The sequence below is a fragment of the Podarcis filfolensis genome (genome assembly GCF_964270895.1).
Source record: "Podarcis filfolensis genome assembly, chromosome: 6".
Classification (NCBI taxonomy): Eukaryota; Metazoa; Chordata; class Lepidosauria; order Squamata; family Lacertidae; genus Podarcis; species Podarcis filfolensis.
The window spans coordinates 69,113,097-69,132,669 of NC_139609.1; the positions used below are offsets into that span (position 1 = coordinate 69,113,097).

The 19,573-nt window shown below is 43.2% G+C and overlaps 1 protein-coding gene across 7 annotated transcripts in view; it reads right to left on the reverse strand.

The window, feature by feature from the left end:
* NDRG3 (NDRG family member 3) overlaps positions 1–19,573 on the reverse strand; it is a 57,809-nt gene that overhangs the window by 3,601 nt on the left and 34,635 nt on the right. For 4 of the 7 annotated variants that reach the window (XM_083617747.1, XM_083617748.1, XM_083617746.1 and 1 more), the window contains 13 exons: positions 11,880–11,985; positions 11,504–11,624; positions 10,339–10,401; positions 9,965–10,025; positions 8,910–8,996; positions 8,074–8,130; positions 7,305–7,408; positions 6,614–6,679; positions 4,987–5,038; positions 1,838–1,885; positions 1,012–1,047; positions 858–909; positions 162–200 (listed from right to left, as the gene is read on the reverse strand). In XM_083617747.1, coding sequence (XP_083473873.1) covers positions 162–200; positions 858–909; positions 1,012–1,047; positions 1,838–1,885; positions 4,987–5,038; positions 6,614–6,679; positions 7,305–7,408; positions 8,074–8,130; positions 8,910–8,996; positions 9,965–10,025; positions 10,339–10,401; positions 11,504–11,624; positions 11,880–11,985 — 892 coding nt within the window. The remainder of the gene's footprint in view (positions 1–161; positions 201–857; positions 910–1,011; positions 1,048–1,837; positions 1,886–4,986; positions 5,039–6,613; positions 6,680–7,304; positions 7,409–8,073; positions 8,131–8,909; positions 8,997–9,964; positions 10,026–10,338; positions 10,402–11,503; positions 11,625–11,879; positions 11,986–19,573) is intronic. The other 3 variants (XM_083617751.1, XM_083617752.1, XM_083617750.1) reach the window with 1 other exon arrangement.

The window sequence follows — 19,573 nt, forward strand, 5'->3', positions numbered from 1 at the left end:
AGTCAACCAAATGCAAATGAAACCACTAAGAAAATTGTAGTGCAAGAAGCGTACAGTGGGATGGCCTAAGAAAGCAAAATGTCGCCAGGCCATGCTAGAAGCAGAGTAACGCGTCAGAAAAAAAAGTAACTCAGTCAAACCAGCCACACACTTGTAGATACCTGACTCAGTGCTCAGGTGACTGAGCTGCACGTAAGGGACTGGAAGCAAAGACAAGAGAGGGAATGGGAAATACAGGTTAGTGTAGACATGACATGCCTAGAAGAATATAAGCTGCTTGAGCACCAAGCCTGAACACTCAGTCTTTCAGTATTTGCAACATGGTAGAACTTCAGGCAATGTGCTTAACACCGCACTAGATGGCCTGCAAATATAGTTTCTACTTTCTTGGGCCTTTAAATGTCAAGTGATTTCCCCCCCGCCCCAACCCTAAAATTAATTTCTGTCAATGTACCTTCTTTTTGCTACAGGCACACAGATCAGGAAGACAGGTGATGCAGGAATTTCCCCCCGATGAAGTTACCTGTAGCAAAAGGCTTGATCCTGTTTTTAATACAAATACAGGGCTGCCAATCTAACCACAGGATAGACCTTGGTAATTAACATCTTCCTTTCTGGAACTCTCCCAATTTAACCCACTCACTGAGGAATTTGGGAATCTGGACAAATATGCCTACAGTTCAGACAAGGCCTTCTTCCAAGTCCAGCAATATGCATGGCCCTTATTGGCCAATAGTGAAAAACACCAAGTCTCAATGGAAAAAAAAATAGACTTATCAGCAGCCTAGTGGGGTCTGAATGACAGGTAATTCCCAATCTTGCCCTCTGTGAAATAAGACAGTGTTGTTATAACTTACTGTAGCCCATTCCCTGCACGAAATACTTGAAGGCTTCAGTCAGTTTCCCAGGCTGAAAAAATAAATATAAATATAAGCATAAGCATAAACATAGCCATATTTATACCCCTAAAAGCATACAAGATGCAGGAGACCCACTAAAATGAGAGCTCACCTGCACGACTTGAGGGAGCCCTCCACAGTCTGCCATCTGCAAGAAGAAATGGGGAAAGGAGGGAGTCAAAACCAAGATAAAATGACATTCAGCTAAAAATGCTGAGCAAACAAATGAAGCCTAAATTAGCCCAGCAAGTGGTGGATTATAGCATCAAGCTGAGACACAGTGTCTATTTCCAGCAAACATAGCTTTAAATTGAAGTTTCCTCAGGGAAAGAAAATGAATGGCATGCTGAGACGGGGAGCCTTCAGTGACATTAGCCACTGGGGAAGACGGCGAAAGGGAAGTATATTTAATAGGGTTGAGGTTAGCCCTCATTTCTGGATTTGGACGAAGAGGAAGCACAGCTGTTAACAAACCCATTCCCTGCTGCCATTGCAGCGCAGCCTCCAGAGTACACTTAAATGCAGGTATACAACTCCAATTTCTTCCTCTGTCATAACACTAGAACTCAGGGACCTCAAATGAAGACTCGAGGCAGGCAAAAGAAAATACTTCTTCATGCAAGGCATTGTTAAACTATGGCATTCACTCTCGCATGAGATAGTGAAAGATATCAACTTGGATGGCTTTAAAAGAGTATCACACAAGTCAATGGAGAATAAGGCTATCAGGATGTCACAATTGCTATTGCCCTCTGGATCTGCTTACGTGCTTCCCATAGGCATCTGGTCAGCCATTGCGAGAACAGAGTTATGAACTAGATGGGGCCTTTGGTCCAATCCAGCAGACTGTTCTTATGTAGTGGAGAATGGCAAACCAGGAACCACAATGAACTCTAGAATGACAGCCCCCAAGACAGCCACTCATAGTTGATGGTTACCTTCAAGAGGGTTGTATTCATTGGATCCAGCCGTGAATTGCATTCAACCTACAAAGCACAAAACAGCATTTATTTCCCCCTCTCCGTTATTTATCTAATTCATAGTTATTACCAAGGATCCAGCGAAGGTGGGGACTGGATACAGGAATATCATACTTCAGCAGCAGCACATCAAAGTAAGGGATTTGGTAGATAAGATACAATGTCCCTGTTCTTTCTCGGTAGTCGTGCCCACCCTGTGGAACGCCTTTCCGTCAGATGTCAAGGAAATAAACAACTATCTGACTTTTAGAAGACATCTGATTCAGGGAAATTTTTAATGTTTCATGTCGTATTGTCTTTTAATTTGTTGGAAGCCGCCCAGAGTGGCTTGGGGAAGATGATGATGATGATGAAGAAGAAGCAGAAGAAGCAGAAGCAGAAGCAGAAGAAGAAGAAGAAGAAGAAGAAGAAGAAGAAGAAGAAGAAGAAGAAGAAGCAGAAGAAGCAGAAGAAGCAGAAGCAGAAGCAGAAGCAGAAGAAGAAGAAGAAGAAGAAGAAGAAGAAGAAGAAGAAGTTAGGATTGAGAGTTTTTCCGGGTATCTGATGTGACTGATATACCAGCACCCATATGAAAGATGCATGAAAATGTAGACCAGAGGTACCCAATGTGGGGAACTCCAGATGTTGTTGGACTCCAATTCCCATAATCCTCAGACAGTACGGACAAAGATGATGGGAACTGTAGTCCCGAAACACAGAGTGCACAATGTTGGTTATATCTAATAAAGTCTAGCTATGACATCAAAAGCCAATACAATGGTACCTCAGGTTAAGTACTTAATTTGTTCTGGAGGTCCGTTCTTAACCTGAAACTGTTCTTCACCTGAAGCACCACTTTAGCTAATGGGGCCTCCTGCTGCCGCCGCGCTGCCAGAGCACGATTTCTGTTCTTATCCTGAAGCAAAGTTCTTAACCTGAAGCACTATTTCTGGATTAGCAGAGTCTGTAACCTGAAGCGTATGTAACCCGAGGTACCACTGTACAGTGAATAAAAAGTTGGACTTGGAAGTCCTGTGTTCAAATTTCTGCTCAGCCATTAAGCTTGCACAGTCTTATCTAACCTTAATGTTAACAGCAGAATAAAATGACATAAATGAAAAACTGAGGCAAGTCTCCAGAAAGCAAAAAGCATACATTCTAAATTTCTCAACCTCCACCCTCAACCTCCAGTTGACACTGAAAGCAGAGATACAGATTCACTGTTAACTATAGCAGCCAGAGAAACTATGGTGCTGAAAACTCATTTGATTTGAGAACAGAGAATTTGAGAGGGAAGTGGCAACACCACTTCACACAACCACATCTCTTAGGGGTGGTGTTGATGTTATTTTACCCACTTGAATCTTTGTGAGAGCAGAAGGGAATGAACTGAGAGACAAAAAGAGTCACTCAATATACATTGCCTTCATAACATCAGAATGGGCTGCATGGATCTAGACATGCATCCAATCATCAGCACCCCAATCTATGCCTAACTGGTAGGATATGTGTGTTGAAATTTGGCCAGATATTAACTACAGTTCAGTGCTGAGATCCCCCACTCTCCCCTTGAACGTTAAGGCACCAGGAGGAGAAATTATACCTGTGTCAAAGAGCTTTGACAGCTCATCAGTAATTAAAAGTATTTCATAACTCAGCTTATGATAGCTGTCAGACTTACTGTTGCTAAATTTTAGAGTACTTTGAATGGCAATCTTTTTGAAATCTGATTTTTACAGATTTGGGACTCGGCTCTGATGGACAAGCTAACAGATAAAGTATGGCAATGATGGATTAATAACAAAAATCAGACTAAGTTTATAAAAAAATGGCTCCGCTTTCTTTCTTATGCCCTCACAAAAGAACATGAATACAGACCACCGGCAAATTCAAGGAGACCTGTGGAAGGACACCTTCATTTGCCCAGCAGAATACTTCAATACAGTGGTGCCTCGCAAGACGAAATTAATTCGTTCCGCAAGTTTTTTCTTCTTGCGAGTTTTTCGTCTTGCGAAGCACGGTTTCCCATAGGAATGCATTGAAAATCAATTAATGCGTTCCTATGGAGACCGCCTTCAGACCAGGTCCGGGGACAGTCTGTCCCCGGACCTCTTCTGAAGGCTGGCGGGGGGAGAAGGACTTTTCTCCCCACCGCCAGCCTTCAGAACAGCCTTCTGAAGGCTGGCAGTGGGAAGAAAAGCCCTTCTCCCGCCGCCAGCCTTCAGAAGAGTTCCCCCAGGGCTGCCTAGGCTGCAGATAGCAGCCTGCTGCCCCGCGCGAGGGGCGCTCTGCTTCAGAGCGCCCCTCGCGCGGGGCAGACATTTGCAGCTTGGGGAGCCCTGCAGGACTTCCCCGCAGGGCTCTCCAAGCTGCGGATAGCAGCCTGCTGCCCCGCGCGAGGGGCGCTCTTAAGCAGAGCGCCCCTCACGCGGGGCAGCAGGCTGCTATCCGCAGCCTAGGCAGCCCTGGGGGAACTCTTCTGAAGGCTGGCGGCGGGAGAAGGGCTTTCCTCCCCACCGCCAACATTCAGAAGGCTGTTTTGAATGTTGGCGGTGGGGAGGAAAAACCCTCCTCCCACCGCAAGCCCCGGGAGCAGAGGAGAAGCGCTGCGCGCCTTCTCCTCTGTTCCCGGACCTCCCACCGCAAGCCTTCAGGACAGGTCCAGGAAAAGAGGAGAAGGCGCGCTGAGCTTCCCCGCTGTCCCCGGAGATTTCCCTGTGGGCTTTCGTCTTGCGAAGCAAGCCCATAGGGAAATTCGTCTTGCGAAGCCGCTAAAAAATCGGAAAACCCTTTCCTCTTGCGGGTTTTTTGTTTAGCGAGGCATTCGTCTTGCGGGGCACCACTGTAATTCCTTGACTATTCTGCTATCACAAAACTGTATTCTGGGAGGTGGGGAAATGGGAACTTTGTTATGATTATATATTGTGATATATGAAAATCAATAAGTGAATAATTTAAAAAGCAATGGCCTGTATTTTATCCTCACACAAATTCAAGACTCATGGATAGAAGCAAACATCTCACTTGATAAATACTACTTGAACGGATTGTGTGAAATTTGCAGAGTTCTATCTTCCAAGAAAGGAAGGAAGTGGAGAGTAAGGAGTATAATAGCCAGGCATACTTACCACAGCTTCAACTGCTGGTGAGCTGTCCCCAACCACTAGTAAGACAGGACACCTGTACAAAATTCACAGGATAAAGTTGTAGTCTGCACAATTTAAACAAGCATCAACTCCTGCTGTCATAAATTCTGCTGTTTAATTTTTTTTCTAAGAGTTGCTAGCATTTCTATAAAGCAACCCTAAACCAAGAAAATACCATCATTTGTATTACAGTTCCTGTTCATTTGAATACCCTACATTTCTGGTCTGCAATACATCTCCATTGCTTCGCAACAAAACATCCCACCATACTAGCTATTGCGAGTCTTGGGAGAACCCCCAGAGAAGATTTGGGGAGATGCAGGAGGTGTGTAGGGGAGGGAAAGGTTTGTTGTGCAAGCAGAAGACATTGCGTGCACACAGGGACTTCACCAGATACAACGTCATGTTCATGAATACTTCATTATGCTATATTTGTATAAAGGTAAAGGTAAAGGGACCCCTGACCATTAGGTCCAGTCGTGGCCGACTCTGGGGTTGCGGCGCTCATCTCGCTTTACTGGCCGAGGGAGCCGGCGTACAGCTTCCAGGTCATGTGGCCAGCAGGACTAAGCCGCTTCTGGCGAACCAGAGCAGCACACGGAAACGCTGTTTACCTTCCCGCCAGAGTGGTACCTATTTATCTACTTGCACTTTGACATGCTTTCGAACTGCTAGGTGGGTAGAAGCAGGGACCGAGCAACAGGAGCTCACCCTGTCGCGGGGATTTGAACCGCGGACCTTCTGATCGGCAAGTCCTAGGCTCTGTGGTTTAACCCACAGCGCCACCCATGTCCCACATATTTCTATACTAGATCACTGTTTCTTAATGTACTTAATGCCAGTGTACATTCATTCATTCATTCATTTATTCAAACATGCATGTACCAACTGATAGAGCCACTGGGAAAGTGAACTCACCATATTTTGTTCACATGTACAACTTTTTTCCCACGATGGAGCTTGGGGAAATAATTATCTGTGCTTTAGGGCAGATACCCACTGTGCAGTGCAATGATTGGCTGAAGGCCTGTGACATGAAACATCCATCACCCCAGCAACAGTTTTTCAAACATCTGACAGGCTATGACATAAATGGATCACATTTGGTTTTTGTTGTTCCAGAGGGTAGACCAGAACCAATTGGTTTGAATTACAAAAAAGGGGATTTCAATTGAACTTTAGGAAGAATCACCACAGTGAAAAAGAATGCCTAGAAGGCATTCCTTTGTTAGAGATTTTTAAGCGGAGTCTGCAGAGCCATGTATCTATCAATGGATTTCCTGCATCAGCAGGGGGTTGGGGTTTAACTGACTTGGAGGTCTTTTTCAACTTTAGGAGAAATGAATTAAATAAAAATAAAGGCAGTTAGATAGCCTGAAGTAGATATTTGGGGTGCAGATAACTCAATTAAGTGTCCAATTTGCAAGTTGTTCTACCAAAAGCATTGGAAAAGGAGATAAATCATGTACTACATTAATATTTTTAAAGGACGTGGAACTCTAGGTACACGGGCAATGGGGAAACAGAGGAAACATAATATGGCTAAACTTAGAAAAGGAATTCCACATATTTTCAAGCACAGGTTCAAAGATGACCAAGATAAACTTACTTGAGTGTTTTTCCTGCCTCTTCAGTCATACCCAAGACTGGCCTCTCAATGTCCAGATCTCTACGGCTAGGAAGACAATAGGAGAGGACCAAGTCAAACAAGGCTGGGATGGAGGCAATGTGGGCATTGCCTAACTCAGGCATCCCTAAATTCGGACCTCCAGATGTTTTGGGACTACAACTCCCACCATCCCTAGCTAACAGGAGCAGTGGTCAGGGATGATGGGAACTGTAGTCCCAAAACATCTGGAGGGCCGCGTTTGGGGGTGCCTGGCCTAACTACTCTACGAGGTGCACAATTTCCCTCTTGTTACCAACAAGAGGCACATGTGCTTTAGTCCCCATCCACCCTTCAGCTTGCCACACGACTACTTTATCTCCTAGTTGTTTGCTCTTTTCATAAGCTAGAAAGCATAAAAAGAATGAAGCAACCAGACTAAGATTTTGCTTAGATAAAAAAGCCCTGACAACTACAACAACATTATAAGGACACGTGTCGATGGCACTGGATCTTAAACTGAAGAAGGGAACCTGGTAAGCTTCTTGAACGAGAGAGGCTCTTTGATTTTTTTAAAAACAAAGGCTATTCCAATATACATGCTGTCAACTGCTGCAGAAGCACTATGTATGCACAATTATACTTTCAAGGTTGGGGTGGGGGGGTGAAACAGGATTCTATACCAGTCTTGTACCTGTTATAGGAGGTGACAAAGAGCTGTAAGTTCTCCTGATTGATGTCCTGTGCAATATGAAGCCTGTAGGTCTGGATCAGCTCCAAGTTAGCTTGCAGTTCTTCCTGGTGAAGAATGACAAATATTCTAATCAGTTATCTTGCTAACCATGCTATTAAAAAAAAAAGCAAATATACGAGGAATTTGTCATATGAAACTACAAAAAACCCTTTCAATACAAACTTTCAAACATGCCTTTTAAGACCCATTTGCTCTAGTTTGCCTTTTACAATGTTTTTAATGGAACTGATTCCTGAAACTTGGCACTACTTTATAATTCTAATTATCTGGTTTTTGTAAACACACTGATGTATTTCAAATTAAACTTCTTTAGTTGTACACTACATTGAGAGGCCTACGCCCTAAGAGACAGAATATAAATATTACAAATAAAACACTTGTATGAAGAGCTTGCTGTAAAGGAAGGAGAGACAGTGGGAGGTCACATATACATGTACTTGCATCATTAATATACACATAAAGAATCAACACACTGGAAATATTCCAATGCTGGAATGCTTAGCAATGCCTGGTCATCCCAGAATGCTCAAGAAAAGGGGAGCAGAATGTCAACACACACTTTTTTTTTTTACTCATCCAACAACTCAAAACTGAGACAGTAATAATGCTATTGTAAGCAGCTACTGAGGTTAGGATCAAAGCAGTTCATTTTTATTTAAAGTTCTTTATATTAATAGGCATTTTTGTTTGGATCCAGCAGTTGACTTACATGACCAAAATGGTGAGCCAGAACAATGTCCACAATGTTTGTTGTCCACCCAGAAAACTGGAAAAAAAGAAAAGTCAAATTATTTCAAGTGGTGGCACTACACAGTAGTCAAGCAACACAGAACAGGCTGCAGTCACAACTCCAACACCCATTTACTTTTGAGGAAACCACATTAAATCCAATGGGATATTACTTCTGCGCAGACATGACAGGGCTAATGAAAGATGTAATCCAACATCTGGAGGGGACCACACTGGTTACCCTGATGTGCATAAATCTGGCAAACAGAATAGAATAGAATGTGTCGTTTTATTTAAAATGCATCTCTGGGTTATTTGTGGGGCCTGCCTGGTGTTTTAACATGAGTAGAATGTGTGCTTTTATTTAAAATGCATCTCTGGGTTATTTGTGGGGCATAGGAATTCGTTCATTTCCCCCCCCCCCCAAAAAATATAGCCCAGCCCCCCACAATGTCTGAGGGACAGTGGACTGGCCCCCTGCTGAAAAAGTTTGTTGACCCCTGCTCTGGGCCATCTCCCCCCATTTTCTTAAATCTGAGTCCCCAAAAATAGGGGGCGTCTTATAGAAGGAAAAATATGGTATATAGAAAAGTATATTCTCTGGCTCTGTGTCAGCTATATGGCTGGGTATCTCTAGTGATACAATGTAAGTAATTAGAATGAAGAACAGAAGAGTTTGACCTTTGTTTTAAAAAAGCAAACAAATGAAAGACAAAGCAGTAATCAATAATATCAAAGCATTCACTAAAACATAGTTCCAGTAACTGAATAATATAAATCAGCATTGGCATCCCAATTATGGAAGAGCAATCCTACCTTGGATGCTGCCCAGTCCATCCATCCTTTTCCACATGGGTCAATGTTAACAAGTACCAGACCTTCCACCAAGTCAGGGTGATGCAACTAAAAAACAAAACAAAAAAAACACACTTGTAAATTGCAGGTGGAAAAAGATTTAATCCTCCCTTTCTCCCAAAGATTGGCATGAGAATCTGGGACACGGCTTATATGCCTCAGCTGTCTAATATGATAAGAGTAAGGAAAGAGAGTTTTTTAACCTGAAAAACAGACCACTTTTGTTATATAATGTAATAATAAGGTTCAAGACACGGTACAACCTTACTCTTCGTTAGCAGTAACTGAATTATTGATTTCAGTCTTGATTAGTAAAGCGTACTTTATTATATATAATTTTGTTCCTAAAAGCAAGATAACACGAGCCAGAAAGGTGAAACTTTTATAAAATAACTTAATTGTTTTTCTTAAATTCTGGGTAGATTAAAAAAATGGAAAATGAGGATTTAATACATTTTAACTGACAATGAACAACTTCTTTTTTGAGGAACATGTCTAGTGTGTATGTTCCCAAATATTGTGCTTTAAAATGCAAAGGAGTATGAATGACTAGCCTAGATCACAGCAACTATAAGGCAACCACGCATGAGCCACGTATCCGCCTTGAGCTCCTTGAAAGGTGGTATATAAATGCAACGCAATAAAAGGAAATGAAATAGCCACAATATTAAGGGTATATGCCAAAGAGCTCGGTTTAGCCTGGGAAATAATACATGAGAAGACTAGTAGACTTAACTGGCACTTAACAGTAAATTTACTAGTGTGTTGAGTAATCATCCTCCTGGAATTGAATAGCAGCCCACAGGGACCTATCCATCACTTTGAATTAACTGTCTCACCTTTCACCCCAGAGGGGTTGGGACATCCATGATTCAGGCCACTTGCTCTTACCAGTATTTCTCATTACTGCACTCATCTCTCCTACGTGTGTTTTTATAAACAGGCAGCCCTATTCATGGAGCACAGAGGGAAAGAATTTGTTCACATAGGGAAATCAACAGTCAGAGGCTACTTACTGCAAACTTGCTAAGGATATAAGCGCCAGCTCCAACGCCAATGCCAATTACGCTTTTCAGACTGAAAGAGAGTTCAAAGTGAGAACATGCTTCAAAGCCCATAACATACCCAGCCATAGTCCTTTAGATCAGCAATGAGATGGGTGATCTGCTGGAAGGGAGCTACTGTGGTTCATGGTGAAGAACAATGGAGTGGTTACAAAAATACTGCATGTATAATTTAAATGAAACTGAGCAACTGCTTCATTTCTATGCATCCTAAACACATGTCTCTCCTCTATTCCTGGGGAAGATTCTGGGGAATGGGGACATGCTATGTGGACATCCTGCAGTGAAGCAAATTATTAAAGGTCTGGGTGTCTTTGCATACTTGCCTCAGGTGCGTAAGAACAGCAGGGAGCATTTCAGCTAATTCATCAATAGAGGGATACTGGTATCTGAAACCATAAAAAGGGGGTTAGTTAACAAGAGAGGCTGCCAATAGCTGACATAACCTAAAGACGTTATTTCAAGGCACATTGTCAAACACACAATTCTGCAAGGAGGTTCTAATAATAATAGATCCTGGGGCTGAAGCATGACATATGGGAATAAATATGTGTACTGACCAAAACCACACAATTTAAAAGCCGAAGTAGCTCACAAGAGACCTTCGTCTTGCAGGCAACACTCCCAATAGCATACATCTCCCCCAGCTCCCGAGGGGGACTCTACAGCTACCTCCACAGCAAAGATGCAAAAACAGGCATGGCAAGTCTGGCTCTCTCTGTTTGCCTTTGTATTTCAAGCTCTCTCAACAATAGGGGTAGAATTCTGTACAGCAAAAGGAGAGCAAGGAACTAGGTACAGCCCTTGCCCCAAATCCTTCCAATCCATACATTATCACATCTACATAACTTCCACCTCATTAAGGAGTGCTACAACATTATATAAGGGACGCGGGTGGCGCTGTGGGTTAAACCACACAGCCTAGGACTTGCCGATCAGAAGGTCAGCAGTTCGAATCCCTGTGACGGGGTGAGCTCCCATTGCTCGGTCCCTGCTCCAGCGGGAAGGTAAACGGCGTTTCCGTGCGCTGCTCTGGTTCGCCAGAAGCGGCTTAGTCATGCTGGCCACATGACCCAGAAGCTGTCTACGGACAAACGCCAGCTCCCTCGGCCAGTAAAGCAAGATGAGCGCCGCAACCCCAGAGTCGTCCACAACTGGACCTAAAGGTCAGGGGTACCTTTACCACATTATATAGCAGAAGTACTATAGAAAACTATAAAACGTAGCCCACATTAAAAAATGAGAGTAACAATTAAACTACAATGCAGCAGTTAATGAAATTTGGACTGAAGAATTCTCTTTAAAGCCAGGCTTTCTTTTTTTCCAGTGGAGAGAATTGCACAAATAGGGTGTCACCACTGAAAAAGCCTCATCTCAATCTGTCTGATGTGTCTTATCAACATGCCATACAACAGGACCTCAGAGGCTGGTCTTAAAACCTGGCCCAGGAAGCCCCAGGGAAGGAGATCAGAGAGATGCCACTGCACTTACCCAGAGGGGAAAGGGGGAGCCCCTTCTTGCTGTCCTGGTGCATCAACATGGCACACAGCAAAGTGCTGAGTGATTTCCTGCATGTCCTCAAAGTTGAAAAAAGCATTGAAGCAGGACTTATCTGTAAGGAAAATGCTGGGAATGACCAAGTGTGAAAGCACTGCTCCATTCTGACTTTAGGGTCACGTTCTGAACTGTGACCACACCAAACAAGAAAGAAAGAAAGAAAGAAAGAAAGAAAGAAAGAAAGAAAGGCTGGAACCGAATGTGTGCCATGGTTCTCTCTTGTCCTTAAAGTCATCAGTAAGAATATAGCTGCTAACTTGCAAACCAAAAATTGCATAGGTCTGCTTACCTAGAAATAAAGGGGACTTACGGTTTAGGCCAATATCATGGTATGTGAGGATTGCAGGCCTGTTTCCTTTTGGGGTGCCCCGCATAGTCACATGAACAACTCCACAAGCTGTCTCGATGTCATGCTCCTACAGGAAAAAACAAATAACCCACCTGGCTATTAGAGAAAACAAGCCCTGAGGAGACATCTTGGCTGGGAAACAGTGAGCCCCCAGCAACAGGCTTATTAATCATTGAGGAAATGTGTTTCCTGTTTAGACATGGAGCACTCAAGGTGACTTACAAATAATAAAAAAAGAGTTTAAAAATGGTCACACTAAAACAAGTTGGAATACTGCTTTGTCAACTAAAAGAGAAATGATAATGAAACATACATATTACCACTGGCAAGTTGTGGAGGGGGAGGGTATATATGTTTTATTCTGTCCATGTTTCATTCTATCAATAAAAACCTTAAAAAAAAAAAACAGGCACAATTCAACAAATGCTTTTAAAAAACCCAAACATTTCCAGTGGCTGGTAGAACTTGCATAGCAAAGGTGCCAGCTGGATCTCTCAAGGAAGAGAATTCCACATAGCCAGTGTCACAATAGTAAAAGCCCAGCTGTATACCCTCTTATTTCTCTTGAAGGGATGTAGAGCATATGTGTTCCCTATAGTATGGTAGATGTTCCATCCACAATATCGTATACTTGCTACCTACATCAGCGGTTCAGGAACCTGACGACCAATCGGGTGCCTGATACACGAGATATCAGGTTGCACAACAAAGCAGTCTGAGTGAAATCAGCAATGGATGCACTGAACAGAAAGACACTGGCTGTTATTCTAATCTATCCCAAGCCCTAATCAGAACTCATGGGACTCTTGTAAAACAGATAGCAGATACAGTGGTACCTCTGGTTACAAACTTAATTCGTTCCGGAGGTCAGTTCTTAACCTGAGGTACCACTTTAGCTAATGGGGCCTGCCGCGCCATTAACCCAAGGTACTACTTCCGGGTTAGGGGAGTCTGTAACCTGATGTGTTTGTAACCTGATGTGTTTGTAACCTGAGGTACCACTGTATAGAGGAAAACACAAACGTTGTCGATACACCTGGCGCAGCAGCTTTTATGAAAGCAGATACTCTATGATGATTAGGAAACAAAAAAGGCCCCTTAAGATTAGCTTGAGTTACTGAAATTTAATGTGCCCAAATAGTGCATTGTGAGTTATGCCTGGCTCAAAACCTATTTAGTTGCATGTAAATTTCACTAATTTATATGGAAATTGCTTCTCCATATTAATACATGGTATCTGCTTCTCTCTCTGAAAGCCACCTGGTCAGCCTTTCTCAGTCATTTAGTGACCCCTCCAAACTGTCCTCTGAAGAAGACGCAGACATGCAAAAAGATGCCAACCAATAATGAAAGCAAACTAGCAACTAGATATGAAGTTACCAGGGATGGAAGACCTCGGTTAGTCGTTTACATATAAACGGCAAAGGTGATAGCAAAGATGGAAGGAATTAAAACGAAAGTCTCGGCAACCCTCCTTGCAAAAGCAGAATGTAGAAGCGCAGTACGAGCCTCTAAGACAGCTTCCCCTGGCCTGAAATCCTCCAGTTGTGGATAGACCAGAACTCCCATCATCCCTGACCACTAGTCATGCTGGCTGGGACTGATAAGGAGTTGGAGTCCAAAATCATCTAGAGGGGACTAGATTTCAGGAAGATTGCTCTAGCCAACTAGATCTTAAGGCGATATTTCATTTTTATTAAGGTCATGGAATATTATCATAATATGGCTAAAGGTCAACTGTATTTCATAAACAGGAAAAAGGTTGTGACGTACACACTACAAAAGATCTGTGCTAAAAATAAACTGCATATGTGAAAGTGTGCCCACCAGAAACTATTGTTGTGGCATCTGTCTGTCTCAACAGACAATGGAGTGCATATTCAGGGGTGAAGTCAAACTACTGCGTTAGTAGCACCCAAGTAACCTGCCTGAGGTGAAAGCCTGGGTAGTGTGTGGAAGTCCTGGGCTGCCCAGATGTTAAGAACCCCCTCTTGGCTTCGCTGATGTGGTCCAAAGGAAAGCAGACCAATACGTTTGGCACCAGCTTGGCTGCAGGAGTTGCCAGAAGGAAGCATAAAAGCTGCCATCCCATGGTCTTAGGGACTCCACCCTGGATTTGTATAAGGGTGTACTCCTTTGTCTTTTCTTTTCCCAGGTCAACTGACAGTATGACCAAAGCAGTCTGCTTTTATGGGATACAACTGTTGTTTCCTAGCAGCTGGGCACTGCAGCTAAGCAACTACAGGTATGTTCAGAAAAATAATTTGGAGTGGGCCAAGCAATGTAGGCAGGGAAAGTAAGGCCCCAGCAACCCCCCCCCAAAAAAAACCTAATAAATCTGAAAACAAATGAAAGGTAACAAAGGGCTTATCCACACTTTGACTTGTCCTGCTGTCCCCCACCACCAGAAAACTTCTCTTTAGCGCTCAGTCAGAGCAACCACCTCTTCCCCATGTTCTGATCTATTGTGGAAGTGTGGATGAGGCCAAAGAGTGTGAAAGAAGAAAAGTTGGGACATCTGATCTCCCAGTGGCTTGGGGAAAGATCCTTACAGCCTGGACAGAAGGCGTCATCTTTTGACAAGAACTCAGTGTCCACTTGGAGCAACATGACACAGCTGATTCTACGGCTCAAATCCTTCCTTTTTGCCTTCACTCTGAACTCCTAAGCTAGCAATCAAGTGGTCAGTTCAGTGTGCCGCTTCTGATTAGGAGTTGGTGTCAATATACAGTGGTACCTCGGGTTACATACGCTTCAGGTTACATACGCTTCAGGTTACAGACTCTGCTAACACAGAAAGAGTGCTTCAGGTTAAGAACTTTGCTTCAGAATGAGAACAGAAATTGTGCTTCGGCGGCGCGGGAGCAGCAGGAGGCCCTATTGGCTAAAGTGGTGCTTCAGGTTAAGAACAGTTTCAGGTTAAGAACGGACCTCCGGGTACCACTGTATGTGTGTCTGAGTGTGCGTGTATATATTATTTTTTACATATAAATTACAAGCTATTTGATGTTCTGAACTGCATTCAGTGGACATGGTGCTCTTACCTCCACCTCTCATTAAATACTGAGGTTGGGCTTTATGCACAAAACCTTCTACAGACATGCCTTACTAAGTTTTACTCAGATGAAGATGACTATTGCTCACTTTAGTCATATCAGTGCATGTAATGCAACAGGACAGCCTGTTATAAGGACTCTGAAACTTAACTCTGTTCATGTGCTACTTGCATGTAGAGTGAAAGCACGGGAAAAGTAGCCATGGGGTCATGCATTTAGTCCCACCCCCAGTAGTGAACTGCTCCTACATCTGCACCATGTTGAGCATAACATCTGCAGGGAGGAGCTTTCTCTGTGCAGGATTTAGTGTCCTGCAACGTAAATCAAAAGGGGAGCTCCGTGCACAGAAAATACTCCCTGTTGCAGACATTATGCTCAACAGGATAATGGCAGGAACTGGAAGAGCAGCATCATGACTTCGGGGGTTGTGCATGGCCTGAAGGTCCCCTTCGCCACACTTGCCCTTTACACATGAGTATTGCATGAACAGGGCTTAAGTCACAACTGAAATAGACCAAGTTTCAGGTATAGGAACTGACATTGCCTGAAAATACTGAAATAATATTGATGTTACTCCCAAACATTTCCACCAAAGGCAGTGTGGGGTAACTAACAGGTTTGGATTGGATTTAAACAGCAGATGGCACTAATCCTCCTTTTAGTTTGCAGTGCTTCCCGCCCACTTTGGGGAGACAGCAGCCCTGCCCTAGAAGATTCATTAGGTGAACATGGTGTGAAGTCTGATTGCTTTCTCAAGATCAGCCTGCTGCTGGCATCCCACGTGAGGCTATCAAGAGCAGCTCTGACGTCTGCTTCCACATTTGAAGTGTGAGCAAGCTGGTGTATGTTATGTACAGGAAGGGTGAAGACACGAGTTGCACATTATCTGCAGGAGGCTGCACAGATTACAGTGACACATCTGCACCGTTGTTTTTAAAGACAAAGAGGTTTAATTAACAAGAGCAAAAGATTTAGCAAAAGGTATTTAAGAAGCAGATCAGCAACACTTTCCTAACTTTGAGCACACATGAGTAAGTCTCAGAGGATTACTATTTCTGGTAGGAAAAATATTAAGCAAGTTTGAGATGTGTGCAACAGAAATACAAGGTGTTAAAAAAACCCCACCCCTATGTATTTTGCCTTGGTGACAATTATACAAAAAATACTGAAGAAATGGGTCATTTCAGGGACTAAAGTAGGAAACCTACAGAAAGTTTTAGCCTATAAACTCTGCAAACACAGTTCAAAGTCCTGTCTTTCTGTTAGCTAGTATGCATTCCATGATCTGGCCACACATGGATGTTTCTGCTCTGCACTGTAAAATTAGCACATGTGACAGTATCAGCTTCATGAGCACAATAAAAGGGACAGCTCATGCCACTCATGGCAAGAGCTATGAAAAGCTGCATGGCTGTAATTGTCTGGCATCTATTACAGAACCCAAGCTAACAATTTTAGGAAACTGAGTGCAGTGTTGCAGAATAAAGCCTAAAGACAGTCTGGCCAGTTTTGATGCAGAAATTAAAATCAGGATGGGATAATGGGTCTGGAAAGAATGCAAAACCTCATGTAAACTCAGAGCTTAACAATACCGTTTCACAAAGCAACTGGCAGCTTTAAAGCAAAGCAGTTTTAGCTAGAGAAAATGCTGTCAGGCTTGCAAAGTAGGCAGGAGGAAAAAAAGATATCCATGTATTCCATGATAAATGGGCCATGGGCATAATTAGGCCCAGCACAGGTCCCAATTTGGCCCACCGGGCTGTCTTCCCTATACCACACCCACCTGTCTGAAGGGCAGGTAGAGATGCACCTGCCAATGCCCAATTTAGTTCCTTAAAAGTATGCTCCTGATTGTGCATCAACAAGAGAGGCTTACTGACGCCAATGATCAGCTGACAGGCAGGCAGAGCAAGCCCACCTTGGAGAACTCTCAGCAGCACAGCAGACTTCTACAGAAAAGCACAGCTTGAAACCAGCGTCTATCAGCTGCCTGGCAGTAAATTCAAGTCCTGCTTGGCTGATCTTGGATTTTTCTTCCATGTGGCTTGCTGCACTACAAAGGAAAAACGGGTCACCTGGAGTCATAATGACTTCACGTGATTGACAGGTGGGCAGGCTCCACTCACCTATCAGAACTGCCAACTGATGAATTCATTTACCCATCCCAGCATTTACCCAAACAAAAACAAAACTACCCCATACCAGAGCTAGTTGTTATGCCCTGGTACTTAAAAGGCTTCACACCAAGTCGTCTTTCAGCATACACAATAACCCGAGCTTTTAAGATCAATCAATCAAAGCAAATAAATCTCTGTTACAGACACTTAGCACAATCCAGACTCAACTGATTTCAGTCCTCTTTGGCCCATTTGGCTTTAAAAAGCATTTAGACAGAGAGAGTTCTGCAGATGACATCTTTGGCTCCTGACCAGCAAGGGAAATGTTTACAGCGGAATGGAACCAACCACTATTCAAGTGAGAAAAGGGCAAACTAATAAATTTTACAATGTGCTCAACAATCCAGAGCAAGGGCAAGAGCAAGAGCAAGATTGCTTATGTTCCTCACAGCATATGACCTTGGTCCTCTTCACTTGTAGATTTTCCTTGGACTCTCAACTGATAAAAGGACAGAAGGGTAAGTGGCCAATTCATCCCAACTGCTTTTCTTTCTTAAAAATCTGTCCTCAGATTCAGTGTGTTGAAGTAGTGGATACAGCATCGGACTAGGACCTGAGACAACAGGGTTTGAATCCCCATGCAGGCAGCTATAAAGCTCAAGGGGTGACCTTGGGGCAGTCAACTTGTCTTAGCTTAAGCTCACGGGGTTGGGTTGTTGTGAGGATAAAATAGGGAGGGATAGAATGATGCATTCCATCTTGTGTTCCTTGGAGAAATGCAGAACATGGATGTAACAAGGAAACTAAAATATTCACATGACTATGATAGCCTACGTATTTACTGCTTTGTGGCCACAAAGTTATGTTTGTTCAGAAGAACTGTGGGAAGCTAGTCGCTCAGATTTTAAAACTAGCACACTGAACTAAATTATTCATACCCACACAGAGCTGAAATATTAATAGAAAAACAGCACAGTCTATGCAAGCAGGCACTGGTTTCTATGGTATTTTGTATAAATAGATCAAGGTGTAAATTAAGAGTGATGCTTTGTGAAATCCAAGCATTGTCGAGAGATAAAATATGCAATCTAATGATGTGAAGTCCTCAAACACACAGCATGCACCCAAGGGCACAGTCCAGTCAGCAATTGTGTCTGCACACATCACATCCCTGTTAAAACTTTGCTTGGGCCCCATGCTGCCTTATACATCCGTTTTTAAATTACCACAGCAGAACGCTGAAAGAATGAGGTGAAGCCAAGTCTTCCCCAGAACACACAATACTGTACAAGCTTGAAACCACTCTGAAATCAGTAAACCACTTCTTAGGTGAGACAGCTTTGGGGAACTAGTCTTATAAAGATTGGACCAGAAGGCGTTCCTACACCAAGATTGTGTTGATTAATTTTTCCAATCCCTGCATCCCTTGTTCAGCAAAATATAGATTTCAAAATTATGAGCAATAAGCAAATTAGTCTGAACAAAACGCTGCTCTTAGAAAAATAAACTGGAAACAGGGCAATTTAGGAGGGAAGAATCTATTCCTTCATCAAAGTCAGGAATCTGTTTAATCTGGAGATGCGGCTGCTTGAAGACCAGAAAGGATAAGCCCTAGAAATATGTTTATTTACAGCACAACCGTATGGACGTCTATTCAGAAGTAAGCACCTTCCCTGAATTCAATGGTTGGGATTACTGCAATAAGATCAGTGTGAGACTACAGCAGCTAGGTTGCTTGTGGGGCAAACTACCGTCAGCATACAGCACCTCACTTATGGGATTTTCACTGGCTGCCAATGTGCTACCAGGCCGGTGTTGGTACCAGCAAATCTCAGGAACAGGTTACTTGAGAGACTACCTTATCCCTTGTATACCAGTAGATCCTCGTGGTCTGTAGGAAAGTTTCTCCTGGATGTTTATCTGCAGTAACACTGAGCAGGGCTTTCAGAGTGGCTCCCTCATTTTGTGGAATAACATTCCTTTTGATACAATAGGTACTCACTATCTACACTTTCTGGAAACAAGTGAATACATTTTTGTTCTGTTAAGCTTTTGCCACGAGTGTCTATTTTGCATTGTTTTAGCGATAAAATATGTTCAGGTAGTGCAGAATGCAGCAGCCAAACTGTTCACAAGAGCAGGCTGATGGCAACTTGTTACTCCACTGTCTGAAAGAGTTGCACTGGTTACCAGTCTGCTACTGGACCAGGTTCAAGGGTTTGTGCTAATTCAGAAAGCCCTAAATAACTTGGGCCCGAGGGACCTTGAGGATCTCCTGATTCCTCATGCTCTGCCTTGATCACCGAGGTCTTCTGATGGGGCCCTTCTGGTGGCCCCATGTGCCCCTGAGGTTTGGTTGGCCTCACTACTACTACTACTACTACTACTACTACTACTACTACTATATTAGTTACCCATCCTTCACCCTAAGGTCTTAGGGTGGGTTACAACATTAAAACACAACATAACAATGCAATATTAA